The sequence below is a fragment of the Colossoma macropomum genome, unplaced genomic scaffold, assembly GCF_904425465.1.
Source record: "Colossoma macropomum unplaced genomic scaffold, Colossoma_macropomum, whole genome shotgun sequence".
Taxonomy (NCBI): Eukaryota; Metazoa; Chordata; class Actinopteri; order Characiformes; family Serrasalmidae; genus Colossoma; species Colossoma macropomum.
In genome coordinates, this window is record NW_023494809.1 from 21391578 (window position 1) to 21418011 (window position 26434).

At 40.1% G+C, this 26434-nt stretch overlaps 2 protein-coding genes across 4 annotated transcripts in view; one reads left to right on the plus strand and one right to left on the minus strand.

The window, feature by feature from the left end:
* Nucleotides 1–393: 393 nt before the first annotated feature.
* Nucleotides 394–21930, plus strand: pan3 (poly(A) specific ribonuclease subunit PAN3). 3 transcript variants are annotated; one of them, XM_036558117.1, is made up of 18 exons: nt 394–1101; nt 2594–2715; nt 4748–4820; nt 4918–4988; nt 6192–6336; nt 6822–7051; nt 7140–7244; nt 7904–7961; nt 8891–9052; nt 9506–9622; nt 9719–9820; nt 13148–13313; nt 15516–15603; nt 15786–15925; nt 17422–17551; nt 20187–20251; nt 20828–20966; nt 21527–21667. In XM_036558117.1, the coding sequence occupies exons 1-18, from the start codon at nt 690–692 to the stop codon at nt 21665–21667; spliced, it is 2466 nt and encodes an 821-aa protein (XP_036414010.1). In that variant the 5' UTR covers nt 394–689. The 3 variants fall into 3 exon arrangements, with proteins under 3 accessions (XP_036414010.1, XP_036414012.1, XP_036414013.1); XM_036558119.1 differs by lacking the exon at nt 394–1101 and adding an exon at nt 1121–1406 and having other exon boundaries at nt 21527–21930; XM_036558120.1 differs by lacking the exon at nt 394–1101 and adding an exon at nt 1681–2430 and having other exon boundaries at nt 21527–21930.
* A 1694-nt stretch (nt 21931–23624) lies between these two features.
* The window catches only part of flt1 (fms related receptor tyrosine kinase 1), a 39934-nt gene continuing 37124 nt past the window's right edge, over nt 23625–26434 (minus strand). Inside the window, exon 30 of the mRNA XM_036558114.1 lies at nt 23625–25894. Coding sequence (XP_036414007.1) covers nt 25711–25894 — 184 coding nt within the window. The 3' untranslated portion in view covers nt 23625–25710. The remainder of the gene's footprint in view (nt 25895–26434) is intronic.

Below are 26434 nucleotides of genomic sequence, written 5' to 3' on the forward strand. Positions count from 1 at the left end.
TGTAGTTGCAGTGTCTCCTAATGTTATATATGTATGTATATATATATATAATATATATATATATATACACACATATATAATATATATATATATATATATATATATAACATATATATATATATATATGTAATTTAAGTGTAATTTAACTGTTAATTCATGCTGTATGTACATTTTTTAAAAAATGTTTTTAGCTGAACTGTACTGTACTTGCAGTGTCTCCTAATGTTATATATATACACACGCTATAACAGACATATATATATATATATATATATATATTTTTATATATATATATATATATTTTTTTTTTTGTGCTTTTAGCTTTACTGAACTTGAAGCCCCTGGTGTAATGCTAACTGCAGCGCTAGCACCCATAATGCACAGCGAGGCTAGTTAGCGCTTAGCTGAAAACAACAACAGCAGCGGCGGCGCTGAACAACAACGACGGCGGGGAGCAGATTTCAGCTCAGCGGCGCAGTTTGTGCCACTTTTACGAAGCACAATGTCCGCGTGAATTTCTCTGGCTGGATGTTTGGACTTGTTTTAGGACGAGTTTTGACCGCAGAGCGCTGAGTGTGCTGTTGGATAAGTGTGTGTTTTTAGGAGCTTCGCCCCCCTCCCTCTCCCTCAGGTCTCTCCCCCTCTCGCTACAGGTCTATGGTCGAGGGTATTCCGGCGGCGGCGGTGCCATGAACAGCGGACTCCCAGCCTCAGCCGCTCCGCTCGGGGGGGTTGGGATACCTGGCGTGAAAGTGAAGTTTTGCCGCTACTACGCGAAAGACAAGACTTGCTTTTATGGAGACGAGTGTCAGTTCGTGCATGAGGACCCAGCTGTGGCCAGTCTGCCAGTGCACGGCGGTGGCGGTGGCGGTGCAGGCGGAGGAGGCGCCGGTGGAGGTGGTGGAGGCGGCGGTGGAGGTGGAGGTAGTCCCGTGCCTTTCTCCATGGCTGGAAGCGGCGGGACGGCAGCCGCGTATCCGCTCGGGGGCAGCGCGGTGGTGGCGGCGGCGGCCTGTGCGGGCGCTGCTCCTGCCAGTGTCCCCAAAAAGAGCGATGCTCTCGGGCCAGCGGGGGCAGCTCTGGACGGGCAGCTCCTAGCCAGTAAGTTCGTACTAGGTGATGTTATTCGGCGGCGTGGGGGAGAACAGTGTAGAGAGCCTAAAAATGCACCTATTCTGATGCATGAAACCGCGGGGCCTTATCTGGATTGTGCAGAAATCGAGGTCGGGGATTCAGCGAGGCCTCATTCCCTCCACCACCACCACCCCCTCTCAAAACAATACGAGGAAACGGACAGGGGGCTTCGCTTTCTTTTTGCCGTCCATTACCCCGCAGTTAGCGCTGCGTGAAAGTGCTGGAAATGCAAGTCAGAAAGGATCCAGCTCGTTCACGGCTCTGTTTTTATGGTACAAATCTGGAGCCGCACCACCTGTCATTGTTTCACTATGAAAAGCTAAACCAGCGTTGCTCTGCCTTGGAAGCTAACAGCTAAAGCCCGGCAGTGCTTTTTGGTTTAGAGGGGTTTGTAGTGCCGCTGCTTTTACTTTAAACCAAAGCCCTCGGCTCGTTGCTACAGCAGTTGCGAGCTTTTTAAAGAGGCTGAATTCGGATTTTTATTTGAATTTCCCCGTTCCACCTTAAATGGTGCAAGCAGCGGAATGTAACTGCTGCACCATTTAAGGTGGAACGGGGAAATTCGAAGAAGAAGCTGGCGAACAAGAGGTTGACTTCAGCTTCGTGTGTCTTTATCGTTTACGCTGCTGGGTTTTTATTTAAAGAAAACATACCAAAATAACGATTCAAGCACAGACTATTTAAATACGCCCTCGTATTTTGTTGGCATTATTATTTATGTTATCATAGTAATAATAATAAGTGTTATTACGTTTAAAAAAAACTACGGAAAAAGCGCGGAGTGCGTCAGCTGACCAAGCTGTTTACGTCGTTCCCAGCAAGGCTGTGATTGGCTGATGCTCAGTTGGATAGTTTTGCTTGGAGTTACTTGTTTCTCTTTACTGTTCTCTTCATTACTTAAAAAATAGCATGAACAACATGTAATGTTAAATTTAAGTTAAAAATATTAATCTGAATCTATGAGCAGCCTGCTGCTCTACAGGCTGTAGCAGAATTTAACCATGACCCTTTTTGTGGCCCCAAAGTTTGTCTCATCAAGTAAGTTATATTTTGGAGTTGTTGGTGCCCTTTTTTATACCTCATTGGTTTTTCTCAGGGACAGAAACATGATATGCTGCCAGTATACAATGCTATCTTGGGGTTGTGATATTTTTTCAGTAAAGGCATGGTGTTTTGCGCTTCTGAAGGCGGATTTTTTTTTCTGCTGATAGCATGTAGCAGAAGAAGCATTCACTGCTTAAAATTGTACTTTATTGTCCTGTGGGACAGAATAGGACACCCATCACCACTGATTTAGTAAGTTAACAAACCATGTATTGGTTTATGTTGCTTAATTTAGTAGCTAAATAATTCTGTTGCCTCGAATCAGTTTTCAAAATGAGCAGTTGTAAGGTGAATACTAAGTTTGACAAACTTTTTTACTATAAGAGAATTAAGTTTTTTTTGTCTCTTATTTTAGTCCCTGGGATGGATGGCGGTGCACTGAGTGATGCAAATCTGACCAACTCCTACTTCAGCAGCAGCTTTATTGGGGTCAATGGGTTTGGGAGCCCAGCAGAGTCCAAATATTCTATGATGCAGGTGTGTATGTGGCCTTATGTCCTATACTTTTCTAAGTGATTTCACGCACAAGGTTCATCTTTGTTAGCTTTTCTTTATGTTTTAAACTTTAATTACATGTCTACATTGATCTGTGATGGTGGGATCAAAGGTCAACCATGGCCTTTTATAAGCAGTAGCAGCAGTTACACCTGTCCAATGAAATGGATGTCCTAACATAAGTCATTTTGATATTGTCCTGAAAGTGACAGTGATTTGGTCATATAGTTACTTGTTAAGTGCTATAAAAGTACGGTGCACTTTTAAATACTGTAAAATAAATGGTTTCATCATTCTTGTAATAATCTTAATAACTGGGTTCTAAAATATGCACACCTCTTTATTCCGTAACATACCATTTTTTTTTTCACTGCCTTTATAAAACCCATGTACAGTTGTTTGCAAAAGTTTGAACACCCTGGTTTTGTTTATTTTCTGAGTGAAAATAAGTTCCTCTACAGGGGACAAACATATATGCAGAAAAATATGCCGTTTACTGGAGAAAATTTCAAAATTTCAGGCCATGTTTTGTTTTATATTTTTGTAGTTGTGCATTAAAATATGCAGATAGAAAATCAGTGTGTAATTTGATGAGGTGCACCCAAATTTTTGCCTCTGACTGTACTTCACCTTCATCTTTCTTAACATTTAATGTAAGGATAAGTATATTAATGTTTGTCTGTAGTGTGTCAAAAATGTATACATATCCACTTGTAGGTAGGGGATATTGTCAAGCCAGAAAACTGCACTGCTTTCTTTAAAATAAAAATAAGTAACTTCTAGTGTAAAAGAAGAATAAATGTGAAGGCATTTGTCACCCAGATCTTGCAGCTGTCTGAAAAGAGGAAGTGTAAACCTAACTTCAACATGGTGTACAAGCCATTATAAGGACTTTCAGTGCAACAGTGTGGCAGTGACCACCGAGTTCTTTTTAAACCAGTAAAGGAAGGGTCTGGGACATGTTTACCCTCTACAATTCACAGCTACACTTATATTTAGAGTAAGCATGCAGGCTTGGGAGCAGGTTTGTGTTGTAAGTGATGCCTGATTATAGATCAGCATTTCTTACTATGAGTGTGAAGAGCCAAACAAAGGACTTCCTGTCTTTGTTTATAAATATTGCAGATATTCAAGTTAGGGCTTTAGGCACCAGTAAATGCCAGTTGTAAATAAACTTTATCAAAATCTATGTTTCCATCAACTTTATGTTCTAAGTACAAGTGATAAAATGAACGTGTTAAAAAAACCCTGCCATTTTGCGGTCGCATCTTGTTTACATCAGTTTGACTTTTAGCTCTAAAAATGTGTACACTATGTCATTTCTTGTATTGGTTAAAAAAAGTTGTCAACCCTGTTTCCATGTCTGATTTCACTCACATTGCAACTTGTGTACATTTGGCTTCCCTGAAAAAACCTACTGCTGAGGAAATTTTGTTAATTTTATGTGAGAGATAACGTTTCTGTGCTACATAGAGGTGTTTGAGCACCTTACATTTAGATAATTACAAACTGCAAGCAGCATTTGAGGTGTTAAATCATTTTTCATAAAAATCTTTTGCATGGAAAGAACCACAATTACAACATATGTGATTGTTCCTGTTCTTGTAAAACCTACGGCTGAACCATTTGGAGGAAATATCCATGTGATTTTTAGGATATTTAGGTCATTTTGGACAAGAAGACTAAAGTGTTCACTTTTTTTCTGGCTTGAGGCTTGAACACTGAACATAATGCAGCAGGCTGCCAGTTAGTTGTGGTTGTCATGTACATATCATATGTATGTTTGGTTGCTTCTGATTAGTCTAACTCATCTACAGGGAGTTCCCAAGATCACAAGATGTTATCAGTTCAGTTTTCCCTCCTCCAAACTCCAAACTGTGTTGATAATAAGGGCTGTAATTAAAATTGTACCTGTTGCATTTTGAAATTTGGACTCTGTCACGCTGCAATGTTAATATAAACATCATCAGTCAGATCAGTGAGAGCTCTCTAATTGTGACCTGTATGTATTCAGAGGATGACCAGCAGCAGCAGCTCCCCGAGCCTCCTTAATGATGGTGCCAAGAATTTCAGCCACAGCACTCATGGTGAGCCGAAATCTGTTGTTTTTTTATTTTTTGGAGTAAATAATGCTGTTTCTTGGCTTAAAACCAGTCCTCTCTGTTTGTGTTGTCTTTTCTGTAGATCCAGTAAATTCCCCCACTTCCTCCCTTTTTAGTGACTTTGGTGCTTTGGGCATAACGCAGAGGAGAAAGGTAAGCTTTTAGGGAGCCAACAGAATGTAATTTCTTGTTTTAAAGGAATGTACCATCAGGCTCTGTCTGTTGCATCTGTATCCTAAGGTCACTTAGCACAGACAGTGAATGAAACTTATGTGAATTATGCTCTGTTTAATAAATTTCCTGACGTAAAACACATTTGTAATGAAAGGCAATGCGCCTGTTGCTTCAGTAGGATTTCTGTTACAGATGTTACAAATATGGAAGATAGTTTAAGTTGAAAAATGCTGGTTTCTTTAAATCCACAGCTTACAGTGCTGGGCAAAAGTCGGTCCACTATTTCATTTATTATCAGCTATTACTTTCAAGTTTTTTTATTTTTCAGTGTCAGAAAAAAGCAGAAAACAGAAGATTACGCAAAAGCCACAACAACTAAATATAATATCAGACCTATCAGTATTTAAATTGACCAGTCTTTACTTAAGTGCACCTACAGACACTTTTTTCATCCTTACAATCTTAAAGCCACCCAATTACAGTTTTGTTCTCCCAACAAAAGCTGTTCCAAAAGGAGACACTGCTGTTATGTTCTCTTTAAAAGAGATGCTAACATTCACACAAGCAACTACCCAAACTCACCTTGGCTGCCTTGCAAATTTCTCTCTCATGTGCAGCTGAAATGGCTGTAGGAGATATTCCTTAGGAGATTAGAAATAAGATAACCCACTTGCATTATGAAGGAGAAATTGACTTTGAGTCTGCAAGGATTCAACATGATGTTGCTGAGAATTGGAAATAAACAAAAGAGAAGAAAACCTGCACTAGAACACCAAAATGAGACATCTGAGATGAGGAGTAAGGTTTATGGTCTTATGAGTGTAAATTTGTAGTTAGGATTACTTGGATTCAATTAGCTCTTAAGATTCAACTTGACGGTGTGGGGAAAAACCCCCTTCAGATATCTTTGGTTGGGGGTGGGGGGGGGCTGTTACAAAGGTTACAAAGGTTACAAAGGTTAAGTGCTGTGTTGTTGAAGTTTCTGTGTAATATGTTCTCTGAACCCCATGTTTTACGTAGAATCTGAAGTTTTTTTTTTTTTTAAGGTGAAATTCAAAGCTATTAAATTCAGTTTTAACACTGACAAATCTTTTGTGTTACACTGTCCAGTTACTCTCTTCATGAGGTATTGTTTCATTGAGTTAATGCATCACTGGGCCTTGTGTGTGGGTTCCTGAGCAGGCTCCTAATCCAGCAGCCACTGAATTCATCCCTAAAGGAACGCCTCGCATGGCCACCATGTCTCAGGCAGCTGTGCCCACATTTCCCTCGCCCCTCTTCCCCCACCCTGGCCTGAGTAGCTCCACTGCAGCTGGCCTTGCTCCCGGTAAGTGATTCACTTGCTCTGCCCTGTGCTTTCTTTCTATGGACCCCTCTCTCTTCCTTTTTCTCTTCTGTTTTATAATAGCCTGAAGCAATTAGTCATTGACATTGTGGATTTATGGGGGGATGGGAGGGAGATGTGTTGACAATTTTTTTACTTAAAAGAACAAAAGTACTGTTTAATGCACTTTTAATGTTCATGTAATATACCCAACCAGTGTGACAGATTGCAGTATACTACAGGAGCTGTTGGGGGCAATATGGTTAATATTGTTTTTTACACCATAAAAGAAGTTGATTGCCACAGACACAACTTTGAATGATAGTGGTGCCATGACAGGGGCAAAGTGAGATGAACAGTGTCATGGTTTGATTAGGTAGTAAATTGAATAATAGTCAGTAGATTAAATGATAGAAATAATCATTAGCTGCCCTATTTTGTTTAGTGAGTTTTGGAGAGCTGTTTGTAACTATACTTTTCTTCTACAGGTATGTCGCTGTCTGCTGGGTCGTCTCCTCTCCACTCCCCCAAAATCACCCCCCACACTTCCCCTGCTCCACGGCGCCGCAGCCACACCCCTAACCCCAACCCAGCCAATTACATGGTGCCCACCACTGCGTCCGACCAAGGGAGTGGCGCCCACATAATCCAGAAGGAGACTGTGGGTGGGACCACGTACTTCTACACTGATAACACCCCTGCTCCCATGGCTGGAATGGTAGGCTTCCTGTTTCTCTGAAGCATTTTGCTCTTTTGGTCATGTTTACATAAATAGTTATGGCCTGTGTTGCTTGTTTTTCTTTCAGGTGTTTCCAACTTACCACATCTACCCACAAACAGCACCTCATGTGGCATACATGCAACCCAAAGCCAATGCTCCATCCTTTTTTATGGCCGACGAGCTCCGACAGGTATTAAAACACCTCTCTCTCTTAATTCCATAGGCTGTAGGTTTACTCTGTGAAGATGTGGATATTCCTGCAAATGAGGTGCTGTTATCTACTTTTAACCATGTAGGACAGCATGTGCTTTTTATTATTTTGTCAGTTAGTCTCACTGCAAACTCTCACAAAAGCTGTATTCTTCCCTCCCATTACAAAACTTAAAGCCTACCCCAGACCACTGTTTTCCAGAGGACCAGGCATCAGCTCCATGTACCACTCTCATGCTCGAAAACAGCTTTTACACTCAGCCAGACGTACCAAATGCTTTAGGAAAATGGGTCTGGAAAAAAAAAAGTCTCCAGTGTGAAAATGCTGTTATTTTCCCTTTAAAAATAGTGAAGTATGATTTTGATTTAATTTACTAGGTGGAAACTTACAGCAAAAAATAGATTTCAAGTTTTTGTCTTCTCCTTCTGCAAACATGATGCAAAGTTGTCATTATAAGGAGCTTTATTATTGATCGGCATATGTCTATATGCCTCCTAGTTTAGGATGCTGTCCATTTGTGAACCACTGCTTTAAAGTTGAGATCATATCATAAAACTATATTGAGATTAAACTTACTCATTTTTATAACCAGCACACTTATCAAGCTTGTCCTTAACGGATGCTTCTTCTTTCCTCAGGAGTTGATAAACAGGCATTTGATAACAATGGCCCAGATTGATCAATCAGAGAACCCAGGTATTTCTCTCCTGATGGTGTGCTTGATAGTATGGCTGTTATGAATGCTTGCTTGTCTTGGTTGTTACTATGGTGTGTCTCCGCTTGTGAGCGATGTCTGAATTGTGGTCATTGTGTCTGGATTCACCTTTTGTCTAAAAGAAACCACATCCTGTCTCTGTCATATTCACTTACAGTTAGAATCCTTTTTGAATCCTCCTTGTATAGTAGTTCTCCAACACTCACTCGCACAGCGTACTGTACTGATATTTATTACATCTGAGCCATATTAACCCTTTTTTACAGTAGTCATAAAATGCAATGTCCACCTGTTTTAAAGGTCCTTTGTTTATTAATTTTTTTTGCACAATTTTTCTCCTTCAGTTATGTTGATGCAGTGTATTTCAGTGGAAATGTGTATGATTTACAAAACTGAACGCAAACTGGATTTTCTTTTTTGTCGATGAGCAAGCAAGTCAACATTTATAAATGTGATCTTAAGTGTTTAAAATATATTTTTTATTTTAGCAAGTGTACATGATTTTTTTGATACCCAGAAAGCTGCAGTCGTGCTGTCTGTTTTATCTCTGAATCTTGTTTGGCCTTCTTTTTAAAGAGGTGTGACTTGTAAATGGTTTTCACAGCTTGGGGGTTCTCACCCCTCATAGCGCACTAGCAGCTCAACACAGTCACAGCGCTTCACATACAGAGAGGCAACAGTGTCTTAGTTAATATCATAGTAGAGGTATAGGGAAATATTTCATTTGATTACTTCAATTAAAAATGAGATGATTTCCATTCCACTGGTGGAATGGCCACTAGGGGGCCTGTAAAAAGAGGTTAATCCAGATGGTTAAAACTTTTACCCAAAAGATCACATGCATTTTATACAATAAGATATTGTGGGAAATATGGTTAACAAGGTGTGTTTATCTGATTGTTTCATTTAGGAGTTCCTTCTGAGGTGGACAGCTACCATAGCCTCTTTCCGCTGGAGCCCCTTCCTCCTCCCAACCGCCTACAAAAAACCAGCAACTTCAGTTATATCACTTCTTGTTACAAGGCGGTTAACAGTAAAGATGACTTGCCTTACTGTCTCAGGAGGATACATGGTAAGAAGTACAGTGTAGGCCACAGACCACAGTCAGTCAACTGCAATTAATGTCTTTAGATACACTGAGCTGCCAGTTTATTAGGTACCTATCTACACTCACTGGCTGTTTTACCAGAAACACCTGCCATGTAGGTGCACTTTGTAGGTTTACAGTTACAGACTGTAGCCCATCACCCACTTCCAAACTGACCAGATAGTGTTTAGTTGGTTGACCAGTCTGACAAGTTGAAGCAACAGGTGGGCTGCAGGTAGTAATTGTAAATCTCAAAAGTGTACCTGTATGATTGATGTTTCTGATAAAATGTCCAGTATGTGTAGATACAAAGCATGTGTTCCCAATATACTGTATATTGAGTTGCCAGTAAATGTTGTTAGTACATGCCTGTTTTACATTTCGATTTAGGTGCCATTGTAGTTCATGTAAGATTACAATCTCTATGTGTGCTTGTAGGCTTCAGGCTGGTGAACACCAAGTGTATGATGCTGGTCGACATGTGGAAGAAGATTCAGCACTCCAACGCTGTCACCCTCCGAGAGGTCTTCACGACAAAAGCTTTTGGAGACCACTGTAAGGATGTGTGTTTCTGTAATGTTAGTGTTCAGAAATGCTGAAATAGGTTTAAGTTGGAGAGTTGCTGAGTGTCTGGTTGTGTTTCTCACTCAGCGCTGGTGTTCTCTTATGATTTCCACGCGGGGGCTGAGACCATGTACAGCAGACACTTCAATGACCCAACGGCTGACTCTTTCTTCACCAAGAGGAAGTGGGGTGAGTTGCCATTCCATAGCCACAAAGAGACAACCTGTACTGACCATATCTGGGTCACTGTTCTACACACAGCTTGTTGCTCTTTAATTGCTCGTTACTTGAATTGTTTGTTTAGATGATTATGGAGTTGTGGGGAAGCTGATATTCGATTTTCGTCATTTTGTCATTCACGTATCTTGCCATGCCGATACATTAATAAACATCATAAAATATGTTTAATAATATTCATTTCAGTGCAATAGCTTGGTGTTAGTCAAATCTAAAGATCTGTCTCATCAAAGACTCTGCAGCTTTTAGTGACAAACAAATTCACCATGACACTGGAAATAAATTTTATTTTCATCAAGACAGCTTGTTGATGGAACTTGCCATTTAAAAGCTGTATTTGAACAAGAGGGCTGCAGTCATGGAGTCATAGAAGCAACATGCCAGCAGCTGGGACGCTACAGATAGTTGAAAGGGTTAACGGTGTTTTAAAAAAAAAAAAAAATAGTGCTGTTAATAATTGATTGTGTAAACTTTGACACCCACAATATATTTCCTTACATATACATCCTTACATATAGTTAATATATTTTTAATCTATAGTTTATCTGTGTGTATCCTCTTCACAAACTACTTTAGAGAGAATTTTCCTATTAAGTCCTTAATTTTATCAGGAATATTTTCCTGTGCGAGTGCAGAGTACAGAGCTAAGTGAACTTGCTTTGGTTTTACTGGTGTTTTGAAGTGTACTGTTGCCCCTGCCCTAGTTCCACTAGAAGAGGAAATCATGCAATTAAAAGGTGGCTGTCCAGTGCTTTGCATGGAACATTCTTGCTGCTTTTCTGTTTGTGTCTGTGTTTGAGGACACTTTGAATTCCAGGTCGTGTTTTAGAGCTAGGCTGCAGATGTGCGTGTAAAGCGGGGAAAGAGGAAATGGTGGTTGAAACCGCTTCTGCACCAGGTGGAGTCCAGTACCTGCAACTGATGGGGGAAGCAGCACAACTTACAGTTACTGCACGCCACAGCCTTCATGCTACAGTACAGCACTGATGAAACTGCAGCAGATTGGTAGCTGGGTGTACGTCAAAGGGATTTGTCAGACAGCTTCAAGGTGTCAAGTATTTGAGATCTGACCCTTTTGCAGATTATTATTATTATTAATGTTATGTTTAAGTATTATGAGCGTGTTGCTTGTGTCAGCTGATCAAACTATTTACATCACTCAGCAGTGATTAGCTGATGTGCAGCTGGGCAGTTTAACCTTTCAGAGACATTGCTCTCTGATGTAAAGAAAAAAAAAATCAATACCATTTTTAGACAGAATACAAGTATGAGTATGTTTTTTTTTTTTTTTAATTGCTGATTCTGATTCTGATACCACACTAAATAACCTACTTAGAATGAAGTAGTTGGTGTAAATGAGTACAATGTCATTAAAATCTAGCTGGTTTTAAATGACGTGCATTAGCTATGCTACACTATTTGCCTTGGATTGCATAGCATTACAGTGGAGAAGAATGGATTTTGTTCCAAATCAGAAAAGTGCTTCTGTACAGCTGTAAGTAAAGTATGTTTCATAGTTTTGATCCCTGCTCCTCATCTGTCTCTTTCAACAACAGTCTCTGTAGTACTGGGACAACAGACATTTCAACCTAGGCTAATCCAAGGACCTCACTAGTAATTTTACATATTGTTGCTGTCTTTAGTTTAACTGATTGAGCTGTAGTTGAACGTTCTGTAAAATTAGGCTCACTCTGGCCGGGTTTCCATTCAAACGTGTCTTAAACAAATGTGCATTTACAAAATTTTGGCAGGAAAAAAAATGAATCACGTCATGTTTCCATCCATTACCGTTATGCAAAGAAACTTTAGAAACTGACGTAGGCTACCATGATAGGGTACTGCATTGAAACGAGTAAGATGGAGAGATTTAACATGCTCTAAGTAGAATTATCTTTACGGTCATTTGCCATGTTTTTATAAACTTTATACTTCACAGTTCTGTTTAGTCAGAATAAAGTCGTCATGCATAGACTTTGGTAGCAAATGTTAACTTTTTCGTCTCTGTTTTGCTAGATTGTGTGCCTCCACCTGTATTGGGGAAGTGATTGTATACCAAGGCGGAATGTTTTGAAGTGGCCAATAACTTTGTGTCCCACTGCCATGGTTCAGCAACACTGTGCGAGCAGACCCTTGTTCACTGCCAGCTTGAGTTGTTCATTAGCGCGGCAATGTGCACTAGGCTTATGTTACATGGTATCAGGTGGTATTGGATGTTGGTGTCGGTGTATTTTTATGAGCACAAATATGAGTAAATGAGCGCAGATGCATTCCTAATAATTATAATGTTGGGTTTAGGCCTGGGGGATAGGCTGGTAGTATCGTTGATGATGGACAAGTATCCTGATGGCAAAGTGTAGAAGGTGATAATCGCTGTTTTGGGAAAAGAACTGAGAGTATTAGAGAGGACTAATTTACTGGTGCTTAGTAAATTATGAAGACTCTGCTGAAATGGCAGAAAATGCCTTTTTTTTATATTTTTGGCATGTGAGCATATAACCGATACCCACAATTTTTTATCTAGAAAATATCGTGCTAATTATTTTCAAATATCACCCAGGCCTAGTTGGGTTAGTTTGAGACCTGTCTTGTAAAATAGGATTTCATGCTTAGCCAGCTTACTTTATGCTTAGTTTAGTCTAGCCTTGGATTTTCTGTGTGACTATGGTGTGCCTTTTTTTAAATTTTTTTTTTTTTTTAAACTGGGCTAAATCTAGGGCTAAGCAATATGATATTAATCACCTTCATGATAAATTGTCACAGTATGTTAGAGTTCTTTTCTGAACATATTGTGGATATTGATCGTAGTTAAAGAACACTGACCAACTGCATGTTTCAAAAAGAGAGCATAGTTTTTGATATTTTTTTTTAAATGTGGCACTACTGGTTCTCTTGGGTGTGTTGCAGCTTATCAGATTTCATAAAAAATAAATAGTGACACATGTATCATGAGAACTTCTTGAAGTGTTGTGATATTTTTGCCATATAGCCCATGCCTATTCACATCACTATTTGCAGTATTTTCTGCCACAGTTTCGTAGTTCTGTTGTGAGAAAGAAATGGGCTCAGGTGCTCAACCAGGGTGCAGACAGTTCTGGGTTCGAATTTGTAACTGCAAGGTGCTGTACCATACTGCCCTGTGGAAAAACAATATATCTGCCTTTTGGTATTCTACACATGATGTACTTTATCCCAAGGCAGCCAGGATGTTGGTCCAGCTGTATGTGCTTATCTCTCTGTATTGATGAACCTTTGTGTGTGGGTGTGAATGTGTTCCGGCAGGTCAGCATGAGCCCCCTCCTCCACGGCAGCATGCCGGCCTGCTGCCCGAGTCTCTGATCTGGGCCTACATCGTCCAGCTGAGCTCAGCGCTGCGCACCATCCATACAGCAGGCCTGGCTTGCAGGGTCATGGACCCCAGCAAGATCCTCATCACTGGAAAAACCCGGTATGTGCACATACATGAACATAGGACTCTTATTGGTGTGCTTGCCTTGACAAGGAGTCAAACCCCAGTTTGCTGTGTGGAGAGCTCACTGAAACAGAGAAGTTCAAGTGTGGATTTTAACCTTTAGTCCAGTTTATTTCTGCCTTACAGATTATTTATGTCTGTGCAAGATTGATGCACAATTGCGCAATTACATTTACAGTATGTTTACATGTACATCACAATAACAGAAATAACCCCTTTAGGAAGGTTGCATATAGACAGGCCATTTCTGAATTTTGAAAATCATGCATCAATAAGAATAACTGATGAACTGTAACAATAATAATTTAATAATAACAATAATAATTAAGCAATAATCTTATTCAGTTAATTTTTTCAGCTTAGTGTGGTTTAGTGGTAGAGCTGGCACATTTCTAAACTACTAAATGTGTCAATTTTTTCTGCTCAGCTTTTGATTTGGTTTTTCACTCATTAGATGGTGGTCCATTTTTTTGTTGTCTGTTGTACTTAATGAGGCCATCATGTACAGCGCATTTCACACATGCACATACAATACAAAGAGAGAGGCCCCTTCAGTTGAGGCTGATGCCACAATACACGTTTGTTGGACATAAAGTGAATGCAGAAGTCTTTCTTTAGGCCTAGTTTTTGTTCCTGAAAAAAATATAGACAAGACGATGAGTGTAGGATGGTTGTAACTATAGTAACACCCAAGCTGTGCCACATTTTTGCTTTTTCTTGACGTCAAAACAAATAGAAAAAAATTTGACTCCAGTCTGTATGTTCTGATACAGAATGGACAGTGCTGTGCAAATATCAGAGACCACCCTTCATTCTTGATTTAATTTCCTATTGAAATGGCCAGTAGATACAAGGGATTTGTGTTTCATTGTCAGGAAATAAAGCAGAAAACATACTTAACAGAAAATTACACAAGAATTGTCACAATGAAAATGTCAAATGTTTCAATATTTAGTGTGTCCTCACTTTGCCTTTACTACAGCTTCCATGATTTTGGGGATATTCACTTTCAATTTTAAAAGAAATCTGCAGGGATATTTTTTCACACCTCTGAAGTTCAGTCTTAGACGTTGGTTGCACTTTCTGCTTCTCACAATGCAAGGATTGTGTTTGGGATGTTGAGGTCTGGACTCTGGGGTGGCCAATCCAACACCAACAGCTTCTTTTGAGTTATGATTGATTTATGTTTGATTTTGATTTATTTGAATTTTCGTTTTTCTTTGTAACTTATCAGGTAAATTTATTCTGAGCTCCAGTTTTGGAAACTTTTCCTTCTTCATTTGACATATGACAGATTACTTTGGCAGTTTTGACTGGGAAATGAAATAAATGAAGGATTGCCTCTGACTTTTCCACAGTACTGTAAATGTAGTTCACTACAAACTATAATAATTATGTATTCGTTATTGTGTGTAAATAGTAAAATGACTGTAAAAACTCTAGACTTCCAAAGGTTGAGCCTAGTGGTAGCACTGCTTTGAGCAGTTCAGCTCTGAGAAGAATGCTAAGTGCCAGGCTTGAACATTCAGTGATCCAACTCTGCCTTCATTTCACTTACATCCTTGGATGCCCCCCCTGCCAAAGACGGCTTATGAAACAGCTGGGGCTCAAAGCTGAGAGTGTGAGCTGTAGAGTGCAGCTCTGCAGTACTAATGAAGGCCTTTAACCACTCCTGCTCAGGAAATGTGAAAGAAATTTAGAAACTCCAGAACTAAAATTTGTATCTGCCAGAGCTGCATGATATTGACAAAATACTAGTATGGTGATTATATTGCTACACATTGTGATTGCAAGACTTCTTACAGTATATTAAAAATGCAAAGGTACAAAAATATTGTTTACAAATTATTACCCAATAATTTGCTTTTGTAAGATTATATGAATAACCTCATCAAAACACCCACAGCAGCGCTCACCTGGAGCTGTGATTGAACAGGATGCTCACAGCACTTGGTTAAGAAACACTATGATTGGTTAGGGCAGACGTGCATATTACAGCCTTAAGTAAGACCAGTATTGCAAAGGCCAGCAATGTGATGAGTTAACAAGTGATATATTGTCTAGTCCTAGTGTCATAGTCCTAGTCTCTGGATGTGCAGCATTTCATTTCAAGATTAAATGTTAAATCAGGTTTGTAGGCAAACAGTTGAATGTGTTTTTTCCCTCCCCTTTTCTTAGGTTACGGGTGAACTGTGTAGGAGTGTTTGATGTCTTAACGTTTGACAACAGTCAGACCAACCACCTGGCCCTTATGCCCCAGTACCAGGTAAAAGTCTGCAGAAAATCAGCATGCAGATATGGGTAGTGCCTGTATGCTGTGTATGTGGTTATAGACCTAGAATGTCTGGTGTTGTCATGATTACTTAATTAATTATTTGATTATTTTATGTTAGTTATGATACGGTCTCCTCCTGTAACGGTGCCTATTCTATCCTCTATTTTCTCCAGCAAGCTGATCTGATCTCCCTGGGGAAGGTGGTCTTGGCTCTGGCCTGCAACTCTCTGGCTGGCATTCAGAGAGAGAACCTACAGAAAGCCATGGAGCTGGTGTCCATCAACTACTCATCTGACCTCAAGAATCTCATCCTGTACGACAACATCGCATATGCGTGCATAATCGTGACGTACATTTAAAGCTTCTGGTCTTGCAGGGCCCAGCACGGTTTAGTGATTTCCCTGTTCAGACACACTGGCTGAACCAAGCAGATAAGTTGACCAAGGTGTTAATAAGCAGGGAAATAGCCAAACTGTGCTGCACACCAGTCTTCCAGGACCAAAATTAAATACCCCTTATTTTTACTTGATATTTATTTTTTCACACATGCTAGCCAGCTGACAATTTAGCACTTTGTCAAACATGCACGCATGACACAAAGAAATACATTGGTCACACATTAGCAATAAGTCTACACACACATTGCTTCTCTGCATGATTGGTAGAGGTAAATTTTATTTGGGCCAAAAAACAATCGCTGTTTGATTAATCAAATTCAGTTATAATCAGGTCACACATTCAGATTAATGTAAGTGAATCGTCACTTTCAGAGCGGGTTCCCCTGATTTTAGCCTTGATTTTTAGTCTGGCCAAGTCTGTGCTGGTTGCCTGTTGTCTGCAGATTTTGGGGCAGTTAGAGGAGACAGTTGACAGAGAGAACAGAGTATTGCGCAGTACTCAGCTTTCTCTTTGGAGGAGACAGTTGAGAGAGAAAACTGAGTATTGCGCAAGGGGGACAGAGCACAGACTTTGTTTTGCCTCCAGATTGAATTGAAGACTAGTTTGTCAGAGGTTTGATTTCCACCCCACCCCCCGCCTTTGTTAACTGACTCTGGATTTAATCTAGTAGTGTGTATTGGCCACTGAATCAACAAACATCCAATGAAAACGAGCGTGATACAGGTAAATAGAGCAAGTAGATAAAGAAAAGTAATGAACAGACAGCTTTTTAATTGAGTTTTGGCAAGAGCGCAGTCGAGAGCCTCTACAACGTAAACTCCTAAGGACACAGTGCCACTGATGCAAAGCACTGCTCTTATGAAGCATCAAAAGCTTTTTGGGTACTAATGGCGCCTCCTTGTGTAGCCTACTAAACGTGAGTGCATAAGTGAGACAAATACATCTAGATAAAAGAAAACAGATAACACATTTTTGCGACTTGATTGCGTAGTGTGAGAAATGTTTGTTTAATTGAGCTGAAGCTGTGTCTATAGCTGAGCTGTGTACCGACAGCTTGCCAGTTTGGCAACTTGGCTTGTGCATTTAATAGTTGCATATTAAAAAAAATCAAATTGATGGCAATTATTTGTATGGCAATTGATCATCAGTGATTTCATGACTGCGACAGGCCTATCCATCTCCTAGCAACGAGAGAGCGTGTGTTTGTGCGGGTTCCGTGAATTTGGTCTAGCAACAACATGAGTTCTCAAGTTGTTCACTAATATTTCCGTAATATTTCAGTTGACAAAAAAAGTTTTTATGAACGGTACATGTAGTACCCAAGGCTTTAATGGTTTTTTTTGTTTGTTTTTGTTTTGTTTTTGTCCTCTTCTTTATATAAATGCGGTCTCTCGTTTTTGGGACCTGCAGGTACCTACTGTCGGATCAGAGTCGCCTGCGCAGCGTCAATGACATCATGCCCATGATCGGAGCCCGGTTCTACACACAACTGGATGCATCACAGATGAGAAACGATGTCATTGAGGAGGACCTGGCCAAGGTATGTGTTTGACGCATGCACACACGCGCAAACAAACTGTTGTTAGGCTGTTTGCTGGGTGAGTGAGTGCATGTGGGTATTCTGAGGTCAGTAAGTAGGGGACGGAAGGTGTGAACTCTGTAGATATTTTAAAAGCTGTGTGTTATGTGCTTTCCGCTTCAGCGCTGAACTCTGAATGTGTGAAACTGCCCTGCCTTTAGTACAGACACACAAACACACACACACACACAAACACACACACACACACAAGCAGACACATTTTCAGCTTTGTTCTAACAGTAGTGACCCAAGCCTGATCCAAACAAACTGCGATAATTAGAACTGACAAGATCTTTTGGGTCTGTTTTAGTCAGAGATATTAACCTTGAATCCTATTATTATCATTGCCATTATTATGGTTAGACTCAGGACTAAAGGCCTTTACAGAGTGAACATAATTTATTTGTGATTATTTTAACAACATTAATAATGTGACATCTTCCATACCAAATGCGAAAATGCAGCATTATTTGCCCTCTGTTTTTGCGAACTTTTGCAGGCGACATTAACTCACTGACCAATTACTCTGCCATTATCATGGGGATGATGGTTACTGATGGTGTTAGCATTTTCAAAGGCAGCTCAAACAGGGCTTAAATGTGACGTCAGAGTTGTATGTGGAAGCGCTCAAAGTTTGAGCTCCTGAAAGAACTGATGAAGCTCTCCATGCGACAGTCACTTTTCTGAAAGGGAGAGCATGCTGCCCAGTGCCATCACTTTGTGAAAAGCAGTGGATATAGTTTTTCCCTTGAAGATATTCTGCCCATTTCCATCAGGTGCAGTAAATAAAATTTAAAATAAACACTTTTGTGTGTATAGTTTTGATGCAAAAAAAGTCACATTGTGGTTTAGTTTGCTGTTTAGTAAAAACTATGATTTATTTCTTTACTATGAAACTAATGTTTGTTATGTAGTTAATGAGAGTTTGGAGTTGAAGAGCAAAGTTTCTGCCTCTGGCCTGTGTTTTGCGTTGTTCTTTGGATCACAAAAATATCATGAACTGAATTTAGGCTGCAGCAGGGTTGGGTCCAAATGTGTTTCCGTAAACTGTGCTGATACTCGTCATATCTGTCTGTGGCTTTACCAGGTTTACCCCCATGTGTTGACCAAAACTCTTCAAACTGTCAAGTGAAAGTACCAGAATACCAAAACATTTTTTGTACCCCTTACTTCCTCTACACAGACCTGATCTGAGAACTGTCTGGGTGAGGACCTGATATTATAATGAGCACACTTGATTGACAGCCCTCAGTCAAAGAAACCCAGTCTTCTACGGCACTGCAGCAGAACTAAACTAATAAGTTCAAGTTGAGAGAAATGAATGGGAGCAGGGTGAATGAGAGCTACATAGTATGTTTGTGGTGTTGTAGACACAGTGTTGTTCATGACTCAATAAAACATTATCCAGCTTTTGTATGGCGACGTCTCAAAGAAGATAAGGTTATTATTCACTTAAGTGATGCATGGGCACCCCGGCAATACTGGCGTGGCTGGTTGAATAGCTTTCACTTTATTTGTTAGTCTTCTGGTTAGGTTTCTCCGACTCAAACGGAGAAAAGGAGACAGTAGAGGAACATCATTTTGTTAAAGCTGTGTGGGTGGGACGACCCACATCAGTGTTGTGTTTAAGGGTACAGATTATGTTTACACCTAAAAAGGAGAATTTTGGAGAAATGTGCAAGACCATTTATTGGGCACTGGAAAGTTATTCACAGGACATTCTTTGTACATGTATTGTATTGTATTGTGTGCCCACAAGAAGAAGATGGCATGCACCTGAGCATTCGATTTATAAAGGATAACGTGAATTTGAGAGGGTACTGAATCGGATGTAACACCAGTAAGTGCCATGAACAGCTTGCAGAATGTAAGGATTTAGGGCAACTGCAGCAAACCCTGGCTGACCGGTGATGCAGTCTGCACCCTTGATGTCGAATTGAATGAAACTTAGACAGCGTTCAAAACGTCCGCTTTATTCATTCGGGATTCAGTGCATATAAGAAATCAGGACTCAGGTTATATCGAATATGGACCTGTTGAACAGATCATTAGAAGTTAGCTGTCGCAGTTTTAGGGAAAGTTCTGCCATTCGGACGCCTCTCCCACTCGTTAATCATTTTCTAGCACTACGTTAACTCTTCAGCAGCTTGAGTCAGTGGCTCATACTGTTAAGGCTCAAGACGCACGCCTGATCAGAAACACCTTCCGTCAACCATGGGGATGCTGTTCGATTCTGTCACTCTCCATATTTTCTGGTAGCTAATGTACGCTAGCTCTAAAAACACAGCCCACCTGGTTTCCGACACAGCCCCACCTACAAACGTGTACATCATGTTTGGAAGTGGGGCTCCCCATTTTTGAGCATTTTTCAAATTGTGCCTGGGGTGGAGTTAGCTGACAATAGTGGGGTGTAGTTACTCTTTAAAGGCACAGGGGTGTGTCTGCGTTTAGGACTGAAAATGTCCACGTTATGATAGAACATTTTATAGCAATACTTAATCTTTTTTGGAGAAAAAAAACAAAACAAAGAACTATATGAGCCGAAGTCTATGTTTGTATATGTAAACCTCTCATGGCTGTCCCATGCCGTCTGCAGGAGGTGCAGAATGGACGCTTGTTCCGCCTGCTGGCCAAACTGGGAACTATCAATGAGAGGCCAGAGTAAGTACTGTATTCTCTCAATCTATCAGTAGTGAGGAACCATCTAATACTAATACTCATTCTTATTCACAGCTTTTAAAAAACATTCTCAAAATTAGCTTTTCTGTGGAGTTTTGCATTTAAAGTGCATTTAAAGAATTATTGAATTCTTATGAATACATGCTGACATTTTTCTTGCTACTTAGAAAACCTATAATTGAGACTGAAATAAATACCTGTATAATTTGTGCTGTCTATTTTGTGCAGTTGACATTCTAGTAACACAGAATCTCCAGAATCGCTGGTATTGACTTTGACTTGGGTTAATTCAAATTATAGTAGCTCACTAGTGTCTCAGTCTTTACAAAAGTCAAATTTCATATTTAGCCACACTGTACAAAATGACCACATTCTGTGATGCTTTTGCTTCCTCTATGTTCATATAGCTTACCACAGGTTTTATCAGTAGTTTCACTTGGACTGAGAAAGTTCTTTCTGAAAAACTGTAGTTGTAACGGAATGATAAAATCATCTCTCTGCTGCCTCCACACACATGCATAGAGAAACTTAAATCCTGGGTTGTATGAACTGCTGCAGATTCCAAAAGGACCCTACATGGTCAGAGACGGGGGATCGTTACCTGCTGAAGCTGTTCAGAGATCACCTGTTCCACCAAGTGACGGAGGCTGGCACACCCTGGATCGACTTGAGCCACATAGTATCTTGTCTCAATAAGGTGGTCATCTTTTGCTTGTTTTGGGGTGTAAAATAATAATATTGTTATTGAAGATGGCGATTCAGCTGAATCCAGCAGAATCGTCTCACAATCAACTTGAATATTTAATTTGGCAGTAACTGCTAATTGGAAATATGCGTTTTCAGTCCATACTGTGATGTGAAACAAGGGGGAGAAAAAATTTTATTGCTTAATATTATTTTTCTCTGGTGCATGGTGTTAGAATAAAAAATCAGAATTTGATTCAGATCCAGACACGTGTTCTTACATTTCAATTAAAGATTATGGGAATACAAGAGTTGAATCATGACCAAGGTTTTTAACTAACAAGGTAAAAGTTTTGGTAAAAGGCAATTTCGATTTCAGGCTGATTCATGCTCTCTGTTCCTCCAGTCACATTTTTGAAAATAGGTGAGTTGTACCAAAGTCACTTCAAATCAAGATGAAATTTGAGATTTTGTGTGCTCCGACATTTACACCCCTAAAGTTAGTTCACGTTTTCTGTTCTGCATGCTGGTAATTTTCTTACTGAAACATGTTTTACGTCTTTGTTTGTTCAGTTGGATGCGGGGGTCCCGGAGAAGATCAGCCTAGTATCTCGGGACGAGAAGAGCGTGCTGGTGGTGACTTACTCAGACCTGAAGCGCTGCTTCGAGAGTACCTTCCAGGAACTGCTGGCTGCTGCCAATGGCCCCCTGTAGCGCCCCCCACAGGCAAGGGGTGGAACTGCCTGAACCGGAGCACATTGCACTACAGTGAAGGACGATGAGCGCAGAATGATGATCTCATGGCCAGGGCGGAGCAAACTGGTTGCTCACCTCCAGTCAGATACACTGTCCTGTCCAGAAAGGAAGTTTTTTCTAAAGCATATTTTTTTAGTTTTCATAACCACACAGCTAACAAATTATGGACATGTTTACAGCTGTGATGAATTTTTTTAGACTTGGGGGAACAAGGATGATGATGACAAAAAAGAAAAAAAGACACTTTTCCTGCTTTTATTTTTTATTTTCTTTTTTTATTTTTTCTGTGGAGGATGCACTAAAAATTTTAATTTTTTTTTTATTTTTTAAAGTGATCGTGTGTGGTGCCCACAGGGTGTACCGAGACCTCACACAAGAAAGGACGAGGACTAGACTTCCAAAAACAGTGGGATGTGGTTTTCTATGTCTCCTTTGGTTAGGTCTACCTAGGCACTGCAAGTTGGGGCAGACCACTTTTGCCATGTGTGCAGAAACCAGACCACTTTTTGCCTCCAGCCTCACTAGAACAAACCACTAGGTTTGTGTATGTGAGATGGGCAAAGTGTTGTTGAGACTGACCACTGATTGAATGTGTGGCAATATGGTGTGGTATGTCCCTCAGCACCCATCCCTGCAGGCGAGACTTGTTCCAAAGTCAGGTGCGATTGAGGGAGAAAAAGCAGCATTGCTCGGTGGATGGGTGCTTTGTCCATGTAACTTTGGTGGCACTGACAAAGGGGTGCTCTCTCCTGTTGCTGTGTAAGACATTAATACAGAATTATGCAACCTCCATTTTTTTTCAATTTTTCATGAATGCTTTTGCAAGTTGACAAAATCACAATTTGCGAGAATGGAATTTTTTTTGTTGTCTTTTCAATCAGGCTTTCTGGGTCTGGAAAGGAACCAAAGAACTGGACCACATTAGGAAGGGAACCAGTTCTGCCTCTTTTGTGGAATGTCCTCTCCCTTTAGCCCCTTTTGTGGAGCGACCTCAGTTTATGCCCATATCTTGCTTTCATGGCTTCATTTGCTCCTCTTTCTCTCCATTTCATGTCCGTTTTCCCACATCTCCCCACCCCACGTCCCCCAACAAGGTCTCTAGACTGGTGTCGTATTGGACTTGGTGAATCAATAGAGCTCTTATGTGATGTAATACTTGCTGGTTGTCTTTTGTGCCCAGCTGTTGTGCAGTGATGCATGATGAGATGCTAGAAGCTCACACTCACTTCAGTGATGTAAAGTTCTGTGGACCAATCCCAGCAGGAGTTCCTGGGAAGGAGGGGCAGAGGGGGCGGAGCTAGTTGGGGGTTGTGTTTGATTTAGCTTTTGTTTTTTGACATACAGATCATGTGATGGCAACTTGCTGGAAAACACAAGGCAGCCACAGTTTGACCTCCAACCCAGGTAAAAGTGGGGTCATGGGGCGTGGGAGGGTGTGTGTTTTTTTTTTTCTTTTTTTTTGTTTGTTTTGCACTCAGAGCAGTTTGGAATTCTCTCAGGACGACTCCCGAATAAGCCAATGATTGAATGTGTTTGACCTGTCATTGGTGACCCTTTCCAATCAGTAAGTGGAAGCTGCAGTGGAAATGGGCGGGACTTGAGCAGCAGGTTTGGCTGATCCACACTGGACAGAGAGGGGGTCAGGGTGGAGCATGTTATACTGAGCTGACGTGAGGATGCTGTGTTAGAATCGTGTATTGTCGTTTCTTTTGCCTGTTTTTAGCAAAAAGAGCAGTCAGTAAGAACTTGGTGAATCTGGTGCCAACCTTTCTCTTCCCCAAAAACTCACTCACTCACCCTTCCAACGTACCCAGCCAACACACAGCCAATACTCATATCATGATGACCCCTGTACCCCAGGAATCGCACTCCAATAAAAATTTGTGCTGACCCTCAGACAGATACACACACTCACTCACAATCTTAGTACTTTTTATGCCCTTCTTGTGTTCATTGTCTCACATTTTGCAATATTTGTGTGTACAACAGTATTTTAATAAAGAATACAAAACTTTACAGTGCCATTCAGTGTATTTCTTGCAGTTCAGTGTCTAGGTTTGGGATGTAGGTTTCAGTTTTGCAAACACAAGTCATATTACATCACCTTCATTATCATTCATGCACAGAAACCAGTTTGGAAATCCCTACGTTACCAAGACACAACACTGACCATGGTGCATAACAGCATTCTGCTTTTTACATTATACTTCATTTTTATTCTGCTACTGCTATATACTTTGTAACACTTCAATAAATGTGTTCCAGAAGCTTATATCTTAAATGTCATAAATATCTAGTGATACATAATAGACTTACATTGTTAACTGTGTCAAAACCACTGACGTGGCTTCCTCTTCAGTAGCTTCATAGATTAAATTCAGCATACTTATTGCTGCAGTATTGCTGCGGTAGTTGGTGTAAATAAATATAGTCTGTTGTAGACTTCCAGCATATGCTTAGGCAACACAGATCTGTGACATTTGTGATGCTCTACAGTTGAATGTCATGCACCTTACCTACAGAAGCCTAAGGTTGTAGTTAGTGCACTACAGTAGATAAATAGAAAGATTTAGCTGCTCAGTGAAAAAAGTATAATAAAGTGACGATGGCCCAGTCCCTCTGTAGAGTTTCAGAGACATTTCCTTTAAAGGATACTTTGGAGGAAACACTGACATATGTGATGGAAAGGATGGGCGATGAGATTAGAAATAAGACTTAAGTTTAAATGAAAGCTGAATTATATGCCATTCTGTATATTAAAGTGTCTATAGTGCTTCCAAAATATAAAGGGCTCTGCCGCATGAGGTCTCTGTCAATGTTCCCAGTGAGAAGGATTGGGGTAGATCAAATCTAAAAATGCAATGAAAATTAGATTCATTAACTTGAAATATTTGGTCATAGGTAGTGAAGGAAATCTGGAAAATTAAGGCTTTGAATTAACAATTGTGTAATTTTTTATACTAACAAGGAATTTTTAAGGGACTGTTAAAGTGAGGCTGTGTAGACTGAGGTGATAGATAGATTAATGGCCTAATACATTTCTACTTGATTTGTTTATAGCACTGATGATGTGAGAGGTCAGGAAGGGCAGGTAAGGTGGAAAGAGAAAGACATTACACATGAAGAATGGATTGCCATGTGGAGTCTTTCAGCACCATGAGGTATGGACAGCGACAGCCTGGCTGAGATAGGAACCCTGGTGACTTTGGCAGTCAGGAAGCACAATGGCTTCCCAATCCAGCCTTAACTCAGAACCAACAATGTGACATTTATTTGTAATAGAAATGCAGAGTATTCTCCTGACTTACTTAAGCCAGTAATATTTTTTTTCTAGAAGCCCACTATTTTGGTATTTAAGGGGTTTGTTGTATTATTTGTAAAGCATGTGGCTTGCTGGTTACCTAGTTCAGATGTGTAAAGAAATCCAAATTCAAAAATAGGGATTTGCCAGGTGTCTCAAAGGACCAGACAGAAAATCTTTTAAAAAGAAGACAGTAACAAGGCCCCTATATTTGCTAGAATATGCACTAACATCTATCAGCCCAGCCTTTCTTTAAAATGAGATTTTAAACAATTGTCATCACACTTTGAGTCCCTGTTTTATAATCTTGCTTACATATATGTAGTAAGTAATCAAATACAGGCTTTAACTACTGAAATATTAAAAGCTAATATACTGGAAACTTTCCAAGATTTGTGGCGAGATGTGCTCTTCATTTGAGATCTCTAGCCACAGCCAATAGAGTTTAAGTTAAAAACGTGAGATCTTGCTTTTTTCTAATTTGCACAAAAATGGAGCACATTAAATTACTGCCATCAACTGGATCTTTGTATCCTCAAATTTGTACTTCTGAAGCAGTGCTGATCTTTTTCTGTTTTCTTTTTAACCCACTTCCAGTGCCTGCAGCTATCAATAAACACTGTCTGACAGTAATGCCAAGTCACAGCACTAGAGGAAAAATGCGTAAGTTCATCTCAGCCTGGCTGAAGGAGTGAATGTGTTAAAGAGAGGGGTAGAGGAGCGCAGCATCATAGTCAGGGGGAGGAGAGCCACAACCATCAGATTCCAAATCAGAGGGAATAACATTAGCATCGTTCTCCCCTCTGCCACAGGGGGCACTGCTCATACAGGGAAGCACTGGAGTGGGCTGTATCTTTTCCTGGCAGCGACACTTGGAAAAGAACCTGCAATCAGCAATAAAGTAATATTGGTGTAAAAGTCTTAACAGAACCAGGACATTAACAAAAAAATGTGATGTGACCATCTGGACTTCAACATGTTTCATAATGAAAGTCATGAAACACTAAAAATACAACAGTGATTTTTATGTGATTCTTAATGTTTTAAGATGTGATTTAGGAAGTTTTAAATGTTCAGTTTTTAAATTATCAATTTTAGCTAGAACTGTCCGAATAATTAGAATATTTGAGTATTTGTTTGTCACAGTGGTATTCGTTGCTCTGTCTAGTACTCAGAAGCTTCATCCTTTTTTAAACCTTAAATTCATGGCCTAAACTAGACTACAAAAATGCAGAAAGTTGAAAAAACTTGATATTTAATGGACTAAGACACATATTAACTAAAAAACACAAAATCTAAAGGTAGTCTTGAGCACAAGCATTCGGATACTTATTCAGAAATGCCAATGAGAATTCAAAACCTATAAAATGCTGCTCAGGCCAGCCCCATTTTTGTTGCATGTAAAAGCATAAATGTCATAGTTT